At 37.6% G+C, this 20,854-nt stretch overlaps 1 protein-coding gene across 3 annotated transcripts in view; it reads right to left on the bottom strand.

The window, feature by feature from the left end:
- Window positions 1-267: 267 nt before the first annotated feature.
- Window positions 268-20,854, bottom strand: part of ATF6 (activating transcription factor 6) — a 185,183-nt gene continuing 164,596 nt past the window's right edge. For all 3 annotated transcript variants that reach the window (XM_031936786.1, XM_031936788.1, XM_031936787.1), the window contains one exon: window positions 268-6,242. In XM_031936786.1, coding sequence (XP_031792646.1) covers window positions 6,031-6,242 — 212 coding nt within the window. In that variant the 3' untranslated portion in view covers window positions 268-6,030. The remainder of the gene's footprint in view (window positions 6,243-20,854) is intronic.

Here is a 20,854-nt window from a genome sequence, read left to right as displayed (position 1 = left end):
CCTTAGTTCCACAGGGAACCTTTGACCCTTGTTCTTTGTATATTTCTTCCACTTGTGATGAAATATCATTTTAACTTAACTGGGCCTCATAATGGAAAATTTTACTTAACTAGGAAAAAAATAGTTTAATCTAAATAGCAACAGACCACAAAATCATCTCATATTTCTTTTTTTTTTTTTTCATCTCCAACTCACTTAATACTAAGTATTTATTTATTTTGGATGTTTTACTTATTTCTATGTAAAGGAAAAAAAAACAACTAAGCATGAAAATTAAAAATTCTTTATTTCAAACAAAGAACAGGTATAGCATTATAAAGACTTGTTGGAAAGCATTAAATTACATTAAATGACATATTGTCATTTGTTTCCTTTGTGAATTGTGATCCCACATAAATATCAAAGGAGAAAATGTTGTCTTCTCTTTTCCCCTGTCCTCATCTTTAATGCAAGTTAATTCAGCAAGTGTGGATATAATTTTAAAGATATGATCCTGGCGAAACAGCATCTCTTACAAACTCCCAGGTATCTATCTCTTTCAGGAAGAACTTGTTCATTTCCTCGACTGGGAAACTCAAGCTAGTTAAGTGAAACAACTGGATCTAGGCCAACTGGAGCTGCCAATGTGATGAGAACTAGAAACCAACATTCCTATATACAAGATTGCATGGTAGTCTCTAACTACCATGGGGGTTCATTGCTTGCTTTCATTCTGCACAAACACTAAGGGGAAACTACAAATTCATAATTTCACCATGGGTAATTTTAGTAAATATTTAGAAAATAAGAACAGGCTTGTTTCTCATCACCAAACTGACTCACACATCTTTTAAAAATCAAGCCTTGGTTCCTAGAAGAGGAGCAAATTCTGAAAACATAGAATCAATCTGGAGATGATCACCTGAATAACATCTATCCCCAAACCAATAAATTAGTGGGTTATCTCTGTGCTGACACTTCCATTCTTACTCAAAATGTTTTATTTAACTGAGAGCCACTGATATCATTGGGGAGTCTAGCACAGTGATAACCAAAAGTGATAAATTATGTCAGATTTATTCTTTTTATCTTAAACCTACTTTTCTTTAAAAACACACATAAAACAAACTTCTTTTGAGGTGTGAATGATAAACAAACCAGTGGGTGGCAAGCAAATGTGTGCTAATTTGACAGATCTCAGACACAGCATAAACGGTACATACAAAGATGAATTATCATGAGATAGTTTTGCTATTCTCTTCAGAAATGGGGACTGTTCTGGGTGACAAGATAGCTGAGAGGGCCACATAATAATCTAGTCACCCCAAATGTTTCTAATTTGCAATTTACATCAGCTTTTTAAAGATATGGCAATATCATCCCTTATTTCCTTGAAGTTGTGTTTAAAACTAACTTAAAAAAAAAAAAAAAAACCCAAATCCTGTGATTTTTTTCCCTCTCATTGACAATTAGAAGTTGGAACTCCAGTCTCTCTCAGGTCTCCATCTTTAATCACTCCTTTCATGCTTTTTTAAGCAAAAGCTACACTTGGCCACCCTAAGAGCAAATGTTTCTTGCTCTGCCCTGATTTTTTTAAACAAAACAGTTCCAGACTGAGACAAATGGCAATCCTGATCCTCATTGTTGCCAAATATTAATCTATATTAGGTAAATAGTCTATAGGCTCCCTACTGTAAAGGAAACCCCCTCAAAACAGGGGGTCAACAGAGATGGCTGTAGCATTATAACAGTTTCAGCAGTCAGAAAGAATGAGTAATTTACTGAAATGGTTTAATAGCAAATTCAGATCCTATGAATTCAGCTATATATCTCATTCTATTGAAGAAAGCCTCTATAGGCACTTGTAAAAGAAGAATGAGGTGCTCATGGGTAGACAGATTTCATGATGTCACACAGAAGAAAGGAGGACTCCATCTGTACACTGTTTCCTTTACTCCATCTCCAATAATAGAAAATTGGACACTTCCAAAATTAGTTATGAAAAGAGAGATTCCTTGGCATAGTAAGTACTTTCTCATTATTGGGCATTAGTTGAAAATTATTCTCCATGCAGTTCTCAGAAGATCAAATATGGAAGTACAGACCTGGTTACCAAGGCAGATGCTTGTCAAATTTCATCATATCAATTTAGTTCAATGACAGGAATCAGAAAATGGCATGTAAGGGAAAAACTTGGCACAAATCTAGTTTTAATGAGTTTAAGTAACATAAAGGAAAAATATCAGATTCCCAATTTTGCTTATAAGTATGCATGCACAGGACAGGAGGAATCAAATCAATAACATTTCTAATGTCATTTAATAACATTATTGTGTCTCTAATAAAATACACTGAAAATCAGCCTGGATCCAAAATTCCTCATCTATTTCCAAGAAATTGTTTTGTTCTCAACACTGAAGAGTGACTCATAATATTGCTGTGTTTGATTTCAAACACCTTTTATATTTTTTGCTAAAGTGAAAAAAAGAACCATGCCAGTGGAAGGTGGAGCTGGTAGTAATTAAGAAAAGAGAGCAGAAGATGTTGCAATTAGTCACCTCCTCCCCCAGCCCACAAATGCAATGCAAACATTTGAACAATCTGTTTGCTGAGAAAGGGATCACTTTCTCAAACTGCTAGTTTTGGAAAGGAGCTATTTAAAACTAAGGTGCTATCTTGAGTTGGACACGTATGCACTTTCAGACACAGCAGAGCCCGTTTCCAGGCTTGATGCAGAATGCATTAACCTAGTAATGGGAGAAACCGCCCAAAGCCCCTTCATCACCTGATTCAGTTGTCAGTGTGATGGAACATCTGTTTTACTTTTATTCTGTCTAAACTGTGCGGAGAAATCCTTCCCCTCAAAGTTTCCATTGTCTGCTTTGCCAGTCAGTAGAGTACTCTTGGCTGAAAGGCAAAGTGCAAGGTCACTTTGGTCACACAATATGTCCAACTAAGTCCTGCTGGGGTCTGTGCATCTCTTAAGCGGGCCTTTGAAAACCCACTAAAAGAACTTGCAACAACAAAAAAAAAGTTAACATTGCACACAGTTCTTTTGCAATGCTCCAATGGTGATGCTGTGGTTTGGTTTCATTCACGTACACAGTTATTTTTCATTTCCTGAACAGAAATGTGTCCCAGTCATTTTGTCTCATAAGGTCATTCAAATATTCAAAGGGAAACCACTATCAAACAATAGACTTAAATAATTTAAGAAAACAGTGAAGCATTCTGGGGGATAAATCTGAAGGTTGTCCTTCAAATTCCTCCAAAAACAAGTTTTGGAGATATAAATTTTTGGCAGTCAGGCTGTGACTTATGAATTCATCTAGAGGGGTTCAGTGTGTGAAGAGCTGACTGCCATAAGGCAAATGGACAGAGAGACTGAGACATAACTCTGTGGTTCCTCCACCATATTCACACAACATATTCAGACTTATCTGTCTATAAGCTCCCACGTGTCCATCACCATACTGCCACAAAGTTATGGCTGATTCCTATGTCTGTCCCACCTAGGAGAGGACTCAGGTTATGAGTTGGGGGATTTGCCTAGTGAATTAGTACAGAGACCCCGAGAAAAGCTGGAGAAATCACACAGAGATGAAACCAAAGAGTCAGGCAAGAAAAAAAAAAGCCCACTCAATGAACGGTTTCTTTTTGCCAAGTTTAGAGATTAGTGCAAAGAGATGGAAGATTCTGGTAGGTCCTGTTAGGACTACTCAGAGCTTAAAGTATTTGATTATAAAAACTGATGACAGAATTATCTAACTTCAAATCCTCCAGAGAATTACAGTGTGGGAATTTCTAATCCACCTCCCCAGAGTAATCAAATCTAGACAATCTGAATTAGCTCACATAAAGAGACATAAAGGAAATGTGCTAAGAGAAGAATTTTCTTGAGATGACCAATCTAACATTTCAAGCTTTTAGCATATGCTTTCTCCCATCATCAAAGTACACAGTATTCAGCAAGGAACACTCAGGGCTTTTCCATATTTATCTTCTTGATAAATATGCAGAAAGATTGAAAGAATATTCAGCAAGAGACTAGGTTGTCCTGATTTAAAGTGGTTTGGGGTAATAAAGAATAGAAAGGTTAACTAACCCTTAAAGTCTCAAAATTCTTTCTTGGTACATGTATTTCTTTTTCAGGCAAGTTAGGCTGATTTCCCATAGTGATCATCTAACTTCAGGGGAATGGCATTTGCTTAGAGAGGCGCCTTGCTTTGCAGAGGGTTAGAAATATTAGCAAGATTTCAAAATCTTGAGTTGAACCCAATTTCACAAACATGAAGATAACACCACAAATGGAAAAAAAACAAACATTAAGGCTTGATAGAATTGTTGTTTTTCCACTCCTTGCAAGGAGGAAAAAGAATGTACTGGGATGGCCTAAGAGGAATGGGATAAAATCTAACAAAGAAAAACTGAATCTGAGAGTCAGCAAATGTTTTATCCATATTGAGATTAATGAAGGGTCTAGAAAATGCCATTAGAAAGGCTAGAGGAAGATAACCGTTTTAAGTAATTGGAATGAGAAATATATGTCAAAGAATAACAATTCTACATGATCTGGGAGGAACCATGTGGACAATGTTCCTTTCCATCTTCAAAATTTACTGAAATACAATTCAAGTGGAATGCAAATGAAAACAGTAGTCATTTTTAGGGAGGTAAAGAAGATCTAATTCTGTCATGTCTCCTCCACAGCGAAGGTGAAAACTGTTGCTACATTGCCAAATGGACTTCCCTAGCAAATATGTCTGCTTTTCCCAAAATGAGCAAACAATCTATTAGTTTTCAGAAGAAAACTAGTTTCTGGCTTGCCTAGTTATAAGCTACACCAATACTTATCAGCTGGATCTGCTATCAGTGCAATACACAGAAAGAACACTCCCCCCTACCCCCCATGCAACAACCTTTCCCAAAAAATACAATGAGGTATTTTTCTGCAGGCCTCGAGAAGCTATATAAGATATCATTGAAGAGAAGATCAGAGCACATGCAAACACTCCCTGTGAATTAATTTAATAAAGCTAAGTCTTTATTTCAAAGAGGCCCCACAATATTTTCACAGCTTTAATAACTTTTATTACTTTAGCTATTTCTTCCTCCATTTTCCACATTAAACTTTCCTGCACTTCTGTACAGTAGTACTTCTGTACTCTCATTCTCAAATTATTAGTGAGAAACAGAAATGTCATCTTCTCAAATCAGCATGTTTTCTACATTCCCCATCATATCATCCATGCAATGTTAAACAACTTTTAAGCATTAGCATCAGACCCATTAAATAGTGAATGTGAGGTGAATGAAAAATTCTATATTAAGCTTAAATGTCACCAATTGAGGGCTCTTCTGCTTACCCTTAAGTTTGGGTCGAAAGCAATGCTGTTTTGAGTGTTTTCAATACAGATTCATAGTAGCCGAGTACTTTCACTTGTTGGGTTTTGAGACCTGTCAGTTGGATAAACACCAGCCCTAGAAGGGGCAATTTCATAATAACAAATGAAAAGATTAGATCTGCCCAAATGCTTTGACCTCCAAGTTTTGTTTTTGTTTTAAATAAAAATGATTAATGTGTCACTAAATTAAGTGTAGCAACACTAGGCATGCCTCAGGGAGGGATGGTGAAAGAAGCTGATGTGAGAGAAGGAGATCTCCTCTTAAACACAAGGCAGGGATTGAATGGCAAGTACAATCCAGAAAGTACAGAATAGATCTGAAGGGCAATGATAGAGGAACCAAGGACTGAAGTTGCCTCTTGAGAAACCTTGCCAGGGTTGTCCATTTGAGAATTAAAACAAAACAAAACAAAAAAAAAAAACCCAAGCACCACCTGTATTAGTTGGAAAACAAAAGCATTCCTCCTTTGCTCCCTCTATCATTCCCATAGATAGACTCTCAATTAGATCACTGGGCAATACTAGATTGCCTGTCAAAAAGACGGAGGCAAGATGCACCCGTCTGACACACAGCCCATCACCAATCTAGTTTGGCTGAGTTCTAGACTCGGCTGGGGAAGTCTATGGCAGCAAGCACATCAGCTGCCTACTGCAAGGATTCAGTGATAGCACTGACAACGTGGGCTGTTGCCTCTGGCGCGGCTGGTGGAGAGCCAAAGTAGCTGCTGGTCTGATTCCTCTGATGATCTCGGAGGTAGGGAGGAACAGCAGAACTCTTGATGTGGAGGATTCTGGTGTCCATCACTTCACAGTCAATCTGCATCATCACTTCATAATCTTGTCCATTGATTACATTTTCTGCAGAGAAGAAAGAAGAAGATAATTATTGGAACTCATACTTTTGTGGTGAGTTTATAGCACCAAGGATGTAAAGAAACTAAAAAGGGAAAAACTTGTGAGATATACTATCATGGATATGGAGGACTTTTGCCAGCTACTGAAATTTAATCTTATCCCTAACATGCCATTACAGTTGTGATTCATAACCTCTTCACAATTCCAATTTCTCCAAGTGCTTCAATGGCACAGGTAAGGAACAGTACCACAGCCAAATTTAATGCACAGTGCTTCTGTTCACAGACATTACTGTAAATGGGAGACAGAAGGGTATCGAAGAAAAAATACTGGTCTTGGGATGACCATTTCCCATCTAACTGACCTCCTGGATTTCCTGCTCACCAGATACTTGTTATTTTGCAAGATAAAATCAATCATGAAAGTCATACTTCCTCGGCATCTTTTGCCCTTGGGGTCCCATTCTTTCTATGATTGTAGGGGGTAGCAGGTGGACACTGGAGAGCTCCTTTCTAACCCTCTGTCATTTAAGGAGGTGACTTGGGAATTCACCTCATCATTTCCCACCCATCTGACTCAAATTTCACTATCTCCAGAAATTCATTATCCTACAGGACAGCCATGAGGCGCACACCTCTTCAGATCATTCCCTGTCCTGATTATGGGATGCCCCCAGGTTGGGTAACCTTCCCCTCCTCTCAGCTTTTTTTGATGCCCTTAGGTGTAAGCTCCTTGAAGGCAGACTGTGTTTTGTCTCTTTGAATCCCCAGTGCTTATGTAATGTTATCATTATCTGTGAGTTTTGACATTGTTTTGGTTAAAACATAAAAGAGTGTATAAAGAGAAATCTGGGGAAATAAAGCACATTACAAAGGGTCAAAGCAAAGTCCTGTATGGGGTCAAAGAAGAAAAATTGTTATTGACCAGAGAGACTAGGGAAGGCTTCATGTGATAAGATGGCATGTGAATTGGGAATACTTGGACTTCATTTGGTATACAATGGCAAATATGTAATTAGAACAATAAGGAGAAAGGGGGATCTTGAAAAGCACCCACAACTGTAGGGAAGATCAGTGTAACATGTGAGTAGAGAAAAGAGACCTTTGTTGTCATCTTACGAGTTCTCATTCATTAGTGAAATTTCTATTTTCATCAGAACACTCCCAATTAGGAATAAAAAGATAAGATAATAACTAAAGTAGTGGTGACAGCTTCAAGGCATCTGACAGCAAATTTAGCCTCCTTCCTGGAGATATAGCTTCCCTTCTTGACTGAACAATGTTCTAATTCTAGAATGCTTAATTCCAACTTCAAAGGTTCTCAATATATTTTCACATCTGGCACCAAGAGAGGAAAGAGGAAAAGCTGTTAAAGTATTTTAAGGATAAAATCAAAGTTTATTTTCAAAATTAATATGTCCAATGGAAAGTCCTATCATGTAGAGAATAATAGGAAATCCCTTTTCTTTCTTGATCTTAAATATGTATATGAAAATATTAAAAATATATACTTGGGAAGCAAGATGGCAAAGCAACCAAAAGCAATGTAGTTAAGCTCCTGTCCACAAAATTCTTCCAACTAGACCTAGAAAACACATTGCATTGAATCCTGATAGGAAAATCCTGAAAAAGTCATATCAAGTCCTTTGTTTAGGTCAGAGCAAGGGAGACAGGGAGGTCTGTAGACACCAGAAATGGAGTGAAGCCAGAAGCATGCTGCTCATGGAGCACTCCTACACAGGGAGAGGCTGTGTAGCAATACAAGAGGCCTTCTCAGACACATACTGGATACCACCAGATCTATACTGGTACATTGAGAGGAACAGATGCAATCCAGCAACTCTTGTCACCCATTACCCAATTCTGGGTCACAGACGTAAGACGGACTGAGAAAGGAATCTGTGCCAGAGGGCACAGATAAAGAGGCTCACAGATAAAGAGATCCTGGAAGTGTACTGAGAAAGGAGGAACAAGAAAGTTTGTTCAGAAACAAGCTGCAGAAATGTGGCTCAGATCACAGGAGTGCAGTGCAACCTCAGCTCCAGTATCTAGCCTAGCCCACAACCTTTTCGGGTACAACCCCCAGACCAAACAAAAGTCATTAGTTATGTCACTGTGGACCAGAAGAACTTCCCAGATGGGTGACAAGCAGAATCCTATTGTTGCTTTAACCAAAATAAAAATAAGAGAAATTGGAGGTAAAGAAGAAAAGGAGAACAAAAGAGTCAGGGAGAAGGATTAGTATTAAGCAAAACAAACTCTAAGGATGTATAAAAATATTTATCGCTATTTTGAGATGGCAAAGAATTGGAGGTGGCTCACAAATTGGGGAAAGGACAGACAAGTTATATTATCTACATATGATGAACATTTTTGTGTTGTGAGAAATGATGAAAGAAGTTGATTTCAGAGAAACTTGGAAAGACTTGTAAGAACTGATGAACAGTGAAGTGAACAGAACCAAGAGAATGATATCTAAATGACAGAAATATAGTAAAGGCAAACAATTTTGAAAGAATCAGTGTGATGACCAACATGATTCCAGAGGATTAATGAATCTCCTCTGAAGTGAGATTTTTGTAAAATACTTAACACAGTGCCAAAGCACTTAAAAGGTCCTTAATAAATGCTTGTTGCTTTCCTCTTCCCTATATTTGGGCTTATGGAGAGTTGCAGTAGCTTCTAGTAGAAAGAAAAAGGCACCAATAGCTTCCCCAGCATTACAGTCCATGTCTCGGGGCTTCCTAAATTCTAAATTCTAAATTCTGCAGCTACAGAACCGTTGCCAACTACACTCTCACTGGCTCGAATCTCCAATACTCATGTTATTTGGTCTCTTGCTACTTAGAAACTAGAAGAACAATCCATTTTTTTCTGTGGTGCTTTAAGCTTTACAATTTCTTCCACAATAACACTGAGAATTAGGAAGTACACATGTTATGACCATCACTTTATGAATGACGAAACTAACCCAGCTAGTGTCTGACTTTGCATGGAGACCCAACTTTCCAGATCTTCAACACTCTTTTCATTATCAGCAAACTGCCTATTCAGAGGAGATTCCATATCTTACCAAACAAACAAGTGTTACTATCCCCAATCCTCTTTAAAAAATATAAACAAAGACAGCTAAAGTTACCTACATAGGTTAAACAGCAGAAGATAAGAGTCATAAAGTTTGTTCAAGATTTGTGAGAAATTGACCAATCCAAGCCCCTTCCTGCCTTTAAGACTGTCTAGGGCAGATGAGTTATTTTATTGCTAAAGACCTTTAGAAGACACCTTTCTAATATTTTAAACTGGAAACCGATCCTTATACTAACAAGCATTATTAGTTTCAATCTTTATTATTTGTCAATTTCCTTCTGTTTCATTGTTAATGGAAATAGAGAACAGCTGGATACTACTTTATCTCAATCCTACATGAACTTGAAGACCATCACTAAATTACTCCTCATCTGAATAAAAGAAATGTAAATCTAACCAGATTTTCTAATTTTTGGACTTCTACAATATCAGCTGATTTACTTTATCTTTAAAGAATTAAATTTGTCCTCTAATTTGCTGAGTTATTTGGAACAGGTACTTTCTTTTTTCAACCAGGGAGATGGAAAAAACAAAGACAACTTGTTAATATGCTGTCATTTTGAGGGGAGCATGTAACTGGACTCAAATGTCAAGGGACCTTGTCAATCATTTCATTTTGGATATGAGGTTCTTTCCCCTCACCCCACTCCCTAAATACAACTGAAATGAGTTTCTGTTGTTGGTTTTTCTTTCTTTTTGGTGTGTCCCAAAGCATCGAATGGCAGTTAATGGGAAACATATGGATCAGAAACATGTAATACATATTACTAATTTTTACTGCTTTCTTAGATTAACTCTGAATCCAGATGACAGTTTAAGATCAGACTAGGTCTTCTCATATAGCAAAGCCACCTGCAGAAATCATTAACTTAAATGTATCCAGAATGGCTAAAGCTTGCTGATAACTGCCCCCTCCCCAATCCTAAATATCAATGAGCAACCACACAGCCAGGATGTGAAACTGAGAGGCTACAACACTGAGGGAAGACTGGAGACCAAGTGTGATGCATTAGCTTTGGAATCAAGAGATCTGGTTTTTAGCACTTTCTACCTATGTGACCCTGGGCACTTAGTGATTTCACCTCACTGGGCCTTGATTTTCCTCTTCTGTAAAATAGGAAGTTGGATCAGTCTCTAAAGTCCCTTCCAGCTATAAATCTGAATTAGGATTTTTAACATGACATGGCTGTGATGAAAACAATGTGATTTTAAGCTACAGCAGAGAATGATTTAGGCTAGAGAAACTCTATATTTTAAATGGCTTCCCTACCTCCTTTTTCCAATAGTAATGACTACATGGGCCACACCTACATGAATACATGGGATTGACACCTAACTAGAAAACTTATAAAAAAAAGAGTAGGATGCTGAGAGCTGAATTCAGAGGATTCCTTCTGAAGAAGAAACTTGACTGATCTGTGTCCAGGCAGAGGACTAAAAATTCATTATGATATCTATGTTATTCAGACAGAATTGCTTAACATCTCTATAAACTAAGTTTGAGGAGAACTGACAATGAGAGTGCAACAGGACTGCCTTAAATTAAGGCATTTTATTTTATTTTTTCTACACATGAAATTACAAATCTATTATGTACAATCTGCTTTTCCTTTTAAATACATGAGTTTCCATGTAATTTTCTATATCAGATTGCTTGCTATCTAGGGGGAGAAGAGTAAAGGAAGGAGAGAGAGAAAAATTTGGAATTCAAAATCTTACAAAAATGGATGTTGAAAACTCATCTTTACATGTAGTTGAAAAAACAAAATATTATTAAAATGAAAAAGAAAAACAAGCCCCCAAAAGACTTCAAAAATAAAAATAAAAAAGAGTGAATGAGAGACTTTAGAATGGAATGAACCAATGAGCTTTATCCAAAGAATCCAGGTAGTTGAAAGGGAGACCTAGTTGTGTAAGAGGAGAGCAGAATGAAGAAAACAGATTCTCCAGGCAGAAAAGCTGTGGTTACAGAATATTTAGAAGGCAGAGTCAGTAAACATTTTCTGTAAAGGATCAGACAGTAAATATTTTGGGTTTTGTGGACAGAAGCAAAATTAGATTATATTATATAGGCATTTATCTAATGAGAGAAAACAAATTTCCACAAAATTTGATGAAATTAAAAATATACTAATAACAATACCTGAGTACATTTTTTGGTAATACAGATTTAATAATGAAGAGTGGAATTCTTTTTGGGGGGAGATATAACATTTGCTTTATTGGAGTCCACAGTTGGTACTCCTTATCAAAAGTAGTTGAAAATGATCATTTTTTTAATGCTTATCTGTAATGAAATTTTACATTTATCTCTGAAAACGCCTTTTCACCCAGATATGTACTGCCAAACACTGATATCAATCCATTAGTATGTAATTTTAATTGAGCTTAAAGGTCAATAGTCTTAAATAAGTATTTTCTCTGGAAAAAATTTCTTAGGCTGTTACAATCAAACATGATTTAATCAATTCACCATTGGTAAATGGCTTTCCTTGCTTGGCTAAGCCACCAGGGAACTAAAGAGTGGTGTAGCCTCATTTAATTTTTTATTTTTCTCAAATTCTGCTGTGATGAGATATTCCATTTTAAATTTTCTCATTTTTCCGACCATTGCTTTCCTGTGAGTTGGGAATATCATGGTGAAGACAGTCCAGTAATGTTGTCTTATGTTATATTTCTCTAGCACATTTTCTAACAACAAGTTGCTTTTCAATAACAAAATAATCCACATTCCACTGTGCCTTAGAAGTGTGATATTCAAAGTCCTTTTTTTTTTCTTGTCTTGACATAATGGGTATGCACTGGTAAAAAAAAAAAAATGTCATGGCAAGACAATATGCTTGGCACTGAAGATGCTGTCTGTCAAGTTCTAACTGCATCACTACAGAGATTTGGTGCAAATTGATGACAGTACCACATATGGTCTGTCATAACTTCTCAACTCTGCCACTAGAGCATAAAAGCAGCCAGAGACAATGTGTAAATGAATGAGTGTGGCTGTGTTCCAAAAAAACTTTTATGGATGCTGAAATTAAAGTTTCATATAATTTTCAAATGTCACAAAAGATTATCCTTCTTTTGATCTTTCCAAACAATTAAAAATGTAAGAACCATTCTTAAGACACACACACACACACACACACACACACACACAAAAGGAATCTGACCCAATAAATACTGCAGTCTGTTGACCCCTAATTTAAAATATCACTCAACTAGAAATATTTTATATGCAATTCCAGTGTGGATGCTAGAAGTAGGAATCTAATAGTGGCAGAAGAAAATAGGGAAAAGATCATTAGGAATTTTACAGATATCTGAACCCAGGGAGGCAAGTATGCTCTAGGAGAACGAAGGTTCAGGAGGAGGCTTGCTACTTCAAATTGGGGCTTCACAGCAAGAGTAATAGGAGAGGGAAAGGAAAAATGGAGAGAGAGGAAAAAATGTCCTTGTGTTAAGTATGAAAGGCCACTGGATTAGTTTTCAGGAACAAGAATTACCAAGGTAATCAAGGTCAGCAAAGTCTGGGCTCTAAGGCTGAACTTTATGGGGTGGTACTTGCATTATGTTTTCTGGGGCACCAGGAAAATCCCTGTGCTTCTTCTAAGTCTTCTACTTGCTGGTAAATTCCTGAAATCTCACCCCTAGGGTTTTGTCATTTTAATTTACTGTTAAAATCAGATCTCACTGGGATCAGAAGGGTGAGGGGGCAGCGACACATCCAGGGCTTATCAGTCATTGAGACCTTGGGGTAAATGAAGAAACCAAAACTAACTCACATTTCTATAGCACCCAAAGTTTATACAAGGCCTTACATCAGCCTGGTGAGGTTATTGCAGGATAGGATCCAGAGAAAGGAGAAAGAAAGGGAAAACTTGAGGGCAATGGATAATTGGAGGGAGGAAGGACATACCAAAGAGGGAAGGACCTTCTGGGAAGTATTTTCCTATTTTTTTTGAGGCTAGCCCCGTTCCTTATAATTTTTAGTTTGTTTGGCTGAGTAAAAATGAGAATAACATAAAAAGGGAAATATTTCCTGAGGAAAGGCAGCAAAACAAGAATCAGATGACTAGAGAGTTAGGAGATATGATTTGAGAAGGATATTAAGGCATTTTGCATGTCTAAATGTTGAATAATAATGACAACTATAGGATTTGGTGAGATGGTTATGAGATATATTGAATGCAGAAAGTCAAGTTTTTCATATTTGGGTAGTGTTCCTTTGTTACAGTCATAGCTTAGTGCTGGGTTGCTGACAAGTTCTTTCAAGCTCTCTAAACTAAACAGAATGAGATGACAAACAGGTCAAAGGAATCAGGAAAGTATAGAATGAGTGTGTTAATCCATATTAAACCAAGCAAATAAATTAAAAAAACATGAAATATCAGACTTTAAATATCAGCAATAAAATTTGCCTTTTTCTCATAGGAATAGGCAAAGCCAGAGAAAGCATCTGACCACTAGAGGTGAAAAAACTCTTGAGCCACGATGGGATTCAAAACAGTCTGTAACACACACAGAGAAATAGGGACAGCCTGCCAAGACACCGTTAAGATCATCCATCGGGGAGATGACTAACTGGCAAACCATAATCTCTAATGCAAACAACTGAGGAGGAATGCTTTACAAAAAGTGTGTTTAACATGAAATACACACACACACACACACACACACACACACAGATTTCAGGAGCATGCAAATGAACGTGAAAGCCTAAATTTCACTCCAATCACCTCTCAGAATTTCTGAGACACATGCCCTACACTCAATTCAAGAATCTTTGCTGTCTAAGTCCGAGGACCTAAGGATTAGGTTCAACATAAAGTACTCTATACGCCTCATGGCGTCTTTCTCCCTATTATAGCTAACTTTGGTGAGTCTCCTAAACTCCTCTATGGAGTAAACTAAACTCCTAAACTTCTCTATGGATTTAACCTGCCAGTCAATGACATACTCAGATCTCAGGACATATTCCTTTAATAGATTCTTCCAAACTCCTTTCCTTGATGACCCTATTGTTCTCCCAAATCTACTTCATATCTATCCTTCCGGCCTATTTTACCTCTTCATCTTATCTGTAACCTCCAATAATAGCCTCTTTTGGCAAAAACAAACAAACAAAAAATTTTCTTTGTGAATATGAAGCTAGGTGATGGGCAGGTCTCTCTATGTGATACTGGATAATCAGTGGGGTGATGAAAAATCTAGCAATGAGAACATTGGAGAGAAACAATAAAAAGTCATGGATATATGTCTATGACCACTGATGAATAAATGAGATAAAGGCTGTGATGTAAAAACAAAAAGCTCATGAAAAACAAAAGGAACTTTAGTCAGACAATGGGTCAATAAGCATTTTTTTTTTAAAAAATGCTCACTATTTCTAGGCATTGTGATGAACCCTGGGCATGCAAAAAAGCAAAAATTACAGTTCCTGCCTTCAAGAACCTGACATTCAAATGGGGGGATGAGAAGGAACAACATGCTTAAATTTAACTATGTGAATGAGATGCCCAAGCATAGATGGAAGGTAATCTCAGAGGGCCAGAATGTGAGAGTGGGGGAAGGGAATGGCAATATGGTGAGGAAAAGGATTACACAGTTAGGAAGAGAGGGGAAATAGAACACTTTAGCTAATGCAATGGGAGCTGGGGACAGAGGGTCATGAATAAAGAACAGCAACTAGGCCAGTCCAGCTACGATGAAGAATGAATCAAGGAGAGTAAGATATGAGAAAACTTGAAAGGGAGGAAGGGGCCAGACTGTGGAGGACCCCAGAAGCCTCCCAGGGCATTTTCTGTTTAGTGGTGGAGGTAACATTGCAGTTTACCAAGCTCCTTGGACTGAGCTTCTGGAAAATCACTTTGGCTGCTGAGAAAGGATTTGAATGGTGAATGACTTAGGGCTGGGAGACAAAGCTGAAGTCTATTGAAATAGTTCACCTGAAGGGTGCTGCAGGTGCCACAGGTGACATGAAGGAGAGAAGGGATCATTCATGAGCAATGAGGGGGGAGACTGGACAAGGTTTGACAAGAGAAAGGAGAATGACCCTGGGGCTCTGAGCCTAGGGATTAACAGGAAAGTTAGGCCAAAGGGAGGGGTTAGAGAAAAGAAAAAAATGAATTCTGTTCTGGAAATGTGTCTGGGAAGTCTGATGGAGACTGAATTTGAGATGTCCAAAGGCAGTTTGTGAAACAAGTGTAGTTAGTGTTCAGGAAAGAGACTGGGGCTTAATACACATATAGGGAAATCATCTTCATTAAGAAGGTAATTATGGGATCCATTGAAACTGATGAAGTCATTGAATGGTAGAATTTAAAGGGAAAAGGGAAGATGGACCAGATTTGGGGCCCATTACAATTAGCAATGTTTGCTTGGGGGTTTGCACCCTGTCCTCAGAGACAGATACAGGGATCTGAAGCCCAGTCCTCAAAGTCCGAGGACATTGATTTATTTTCCTACTCTGTTGTACTGTCTGACCTCATAAATAGGGACCTTGTGCTGACATGGCAGGGAGGGGGATGCTCCTTACCCCAGGCACCCAAGCATCTAAGCTGTAAGAGAACCTCTTTGTTGTGGAGGCAGAGATGGGCCTCTGAGTTTCCTTTCAATTCTAAGCTCAGAATAAGATAACCTTGATTTAAAAAAAAAAAAAAAAAAAAAAAAAAAAAAAAAAAAAAAAAGCAGCACCTAAGGACTTTAGTGGGGAAATATGATTACAAGAAGCCTGGGTCAGGAAACTGAAGGAGGAGACTGAGAGAACACACATCAAGGGAATGGACCTTTGGGACAAGGCTGTTCTGTAAGAGGGATATCACAGTGACCAGAACCTGGCCAGAGAGGGGACACTTGGGCTGGGTGCAGCAGGTGCACAGTGACTTAGTCCAGGAATGTGAGGTTGACGTCAAGGGTGGTAGTCACCATGGAAGCCCTCCTTCAGAGGAAATCTGCCTCTCCTCCAATAAGAACAGCCTGGGTCAAAAGCCTCTTAACCTGCAGCTGCTAGTATCTCTCATCACTTGTGACTAGATTGATCAGCTGAAAAGGATCACAGGGTAGGAGATTAAGACCACCTAAAATGTCCTGAAAGTCAGCCAGACTAAGATGACAGGAAAAACTAATGATGAATGTTGGAGGGGATGCGGGGAAACCTGGGACAGTGATGCATTGGTGGTGGAGTTGTGAACAAATCCAACCATTCTGGAGAGCAATCTGGAATTATGCCCAAAAAATTATCAAACTGTGTATACCCTTTGATCCAACAGTGCTACTACTGGGCTTATACCCCAAAGAAATACTAAAGAAGGGAAAGGGACCTGTATGTGCCAAAATGTTTGTGGTGGCCCTGTTTGTAGTGGTTAGAAACTAGAAAATGAATGGATGCCCATCAATTGAAGAATGGTTAAGTAAATTGTGGTATATGAATGTTATGGAATATTATTGTTCTGGAAGAAATGACCAGCACGTGAATACAGAGAGGCTTGGAACTGATGCTGAGTGAAATGAGCAGAACCAGGAGATCATTATATACCTCAACAACAATACTGTATGAGGATGTATTCTGATGGAAGTGGATTTCTTTGACAAAGAGAAGATCTAACTCGGTTTCAATTGATCAATGATGGACAGAAGCAGCTACACCCAAAGAAAGAACACTGGGGAATCAATGTAAACTGCTTGCATTTTTGTTTTTCTCCCCAGGTTATTTTTACTTTCTGAATCCAATTCTTCTTGTGCAACAAGAGAACTGTTCGGTTCTGCACACATATATTGTATCTAGGATATACTGTTGACACATTTAACATGTATAGGACTGCCTGCCATCTGGGGGAGGGGGTGAAGAGAGGGAGGGGAAAAGTCGGAACAGAAGTGAGTGCAAGGGATAATGTTGTAAAAAACTACCCAGGCATGGGCTCTGTCAATAAAAAGTTATAATAAAATAAAATTTTTTTAAAAAAGAAGAAAGCCAGATATTTTACCTATATATGAAATGAGGAAAATAGGGGGAAGCCCTATAGCTGGATTTACAGAGAGTTATGAGAAGTCTACTATCAAGGTAAAGAGGCAAAACGCTCATACCTTAGTAAAGGAAATATAAATAAAGATGAATTGAGGCTCAGGTCCATACAGTAGCCCTATGAAGATTATCTTACAAAATCTAGTCCAATAAATATTACAGTGATGAAGAGCTGGAAGGAGCCTCAGATACATTTTATATTAAATTTTACAAATTAGGAAAGTCAAGTTACTTTGTATCTATGGCTGATCAGCCCAATACCAGCTTAGAGTGCTCCTCCACAGGTCAGACACAAATAGTCTGTATGAACATTTGGGGTACTTCTCTAACTTTGCACATCTCACATTTCTTTTGGGCTAATTCAACTCTGCTTTGTTCATAGATTACAGCACCTTCTCTGATGAGGGCATGCCATGATGGGCAGTCTTGGGCCATGACAAACAATCAATTCTATGGAAAATAAGGCTCAGAAAGGGAAAGTGACTTGTCCTAAACAGGGCTGGGATTTGACCCTGGATTTTTTTGGCTCTTAGTCCATGTTTTTTTCCATTACACCATTCTGCCTCTCTTGAAGAAAACTTTCTTCACTGAGAGATCTGATCATTGAAGTATAGGCTTTAAAAGGCTACCTGAAGTGAAATAAGAATGGACACCTCTGTAACTGTTCTGGTACTTCTGGTGTTTAGAAAACTCTAGTTCTCTGTGGGACTTGAAAATTCCTCCTCAGGATTTCTCCCTATGTTTTTAAAATGTTTATTAACTGAGATCATTAACTCTGTAGAAGTGCAGAGAAATGCTTTGTTTGTCTTAAACTCCTAAAAGAGCAACAAACAAAATGGGACTAGGTGTGTTATTTACTTTCTTCACATTTAGTTTTTTTTTAAATACCAACTTGTATTTGATTACTATATGGTTGATTACTCCATTTAATATCATGAAAACAAACCAAATACGTTTTGATGTGTGACATAAGAGGGATATATAAAAAGAACTAGTCTGGATTAAATTAATCACAGTAGGTAAACCTTGCTGACACAGTTGAATACCATCACAACACAAATGGGAGTTTGAACATGAAATCATTGACCAAGACAAGACCAAAAGCTTGTATCATTAATCAATAAAAAGCATTAAACATCTAAGTGCCTAGTATATGCTGAATGAAGATTTCTTATTTAAAAAAGTGGAAATTACTACTTTCAAGAAGCTTATATTTTATCAAAGGAGACAAAATGTACATATATACAGATACATAGAACATAATTGGGAAAAAAGGGCATTAGTAGTGGGTAGAAGGGGAGGAGGATCCATCACGATATGGTATAGAAAGTGGTGCTTAAGGTATTGAAGGAAACAAGGGATTCTTTGAGACAGGTGAAGAGAGTAAATTCTAGGAATGAAAGATTGACTGGAGATAGAAAGTCATATGTAAGGAAGAATGAAGGGCAGTTTCTATCACAAAGAAATTACATTTTGATCTTTTGATTTTCATTTTTCTTTTTTTCCTCCTTTGCTTTCTTTCGATAGTTAATAATAATAATAAATGTGACTATATATGTTGTACTTTAAAGTCAGCATGTACCACATACCACTTTTAACAATAAAAAACATTGATAGCCACTAAGTATTGAAGGTGTGTCCAAAGCTGTCAGGGATCTGACAACTGAACACTGATAAAAAACTTACTCCAATATTCAGGAGGATTCTCACATTACTTAAAACTCATCTGATACCATCAAGACAGACTAGATAATAATATTCTATTAATTTTATTACTGATAAATTCAAGTACTCTTGTAAAGGGCTGAAACTCTTAAAAGTATACTTAACATTTCCTAGCCGTGTGACCCTGGGCAAGTCACTTAACCCCAATTGCCTCAGCAAAAAATAAAAAATAAATGAAGCTGACATTTCTGTATTGCTGTAAATTTTGGAAGCATGTTATACACATTATCTTATTTGGATCTCAGGACCCACTCAAGTAGGTACTGAATTATTAATACCCTGACTTGACAGGTAGAGAAACAGGATCAGAGATATTGAGATATTAAATGCCTTGCCAATGGTTCCATCTAGCAAATATTGGCAGGCAGAATTTAAGACTAAGGGCTGTTTGATTCCAGAGTGGCATTCTATCCCAATATCCTGGTCATACAATGAGATTCAGGGCTAACAGGGCTAATGAAGGATTGAAAGGGTCCTTAAGGATCATGGAGTTCAACTTCTTTGCAATCATAATACAAAGCCCATCCTGACGAAGCGGACTTCTTTACTTTCATATGCTGTTGCTGATTGCCTGCTGATTGTCAGCTGATTGCTGAGCCACATTCAGAGTGAGAAGTGTGGTTGGTGATCTCATTAGGACTACTAGCAGCAGTTGCTGGTTTCCTACATCCATACAGTTGATAAGTTAACATTACTAATACCATCAAAAAAATTGCTTTCTTTGTGTAAATTTATCTGATAAGAACTAGATCAATATTTCAAGTGACAGAAAAGTTCAGTAATATGAGGCTTTGATTGACTAAGCCCTTGAATGAGGAGAAAGAAAGAATAAAAAGTAGTCAAGTAGATTTATTGCTGTTCACTAAATACCACCTTAACTTCGTTTCAATAATGCAGACTTCCTAACCTTTCTTTCTCAGTACTCATGACCAAAGAAAGAAGGATGTGATGAAGAAGTTGCTCCAATAATTATAAATATTAGAAAATAAATGACACACACACAAAAACCAAAAATATAAATATATGATATTCACCTTAGGGTAAAAGGTCAGAAGGAGTATGGTAAATTATGTTAAGATCTTTTATATTTGGGGTGAATTGTATAAATAAAGCACTTCTCTCAAAACAGCCAATTATTAATGCTACTGTTACTATAAGATCCCTAGCCAGCCCTGAAGCTGCTTGAACATCCTCATGTCTGATGTTACTGTCCATACCAGTGAAGTAGTAAGGGACTGGGAGCAGGGAGGATGGAGCCTAAGAAGCTGGAAGCCCAACTTACAAATGATTAAATGTTCCTGAAGGCCACTGAGACACTGCTATTCTGAGCTTCATTTTCTCCACTGAAACGTCAGCACTTCTCAGGCTGCATTACACTTGGCTGCTTTTCAATCACATAATGTCCAAAAAACGCTGAGATACTGAGTAGTTCCTTGTGTTTACTTCCCTGGGTTACCTACAGCTGATAGTTTTGCAGGATTACATAAGTGAAACCAAGGAAACGGGTCTCCTGTAAAGGTGTCTGGATTTATAAATAGTTTTATTGCTCCCTTTAAGCTTTGCAGCATGCAGCTCTGCATGCAGTCAAACTACATTAACAAGTCTTTGGAAGCAAAAAGCCATATATATTTTAAGAATCTGAGATGGCTACTTCATCTCATTCTTAACTGCAGTTTAATAAGGTGTTGATCATATAAGATTTTGTTTAACAAAATGAAAATCATTAAGTATATCTTTTGGACAAGGCAATCTATTTCAATTCAATTTGACTTTACACATATGTGTGA

This window comes from Sarcophilus harrisii, chromosome 4 (genome assembly GCF_902635505.1).
Source record: "Sarcophilus harrisii chromosome 4, mSarHar1.11, whole genome shotgun sequence".
Taxonomy (NCBI): Eukaryota; Metazoa; Chordata; class Mammalia; order Dasyuromorphia; family Dasyuridae; genus Sarcophilus; species Sarcophilus harrisii.
The sequence above is the reverse complement of the archived record's forward strand: the minus strand, read 5'-3'. Positions and strand labels throughout refer to the sequence as shown.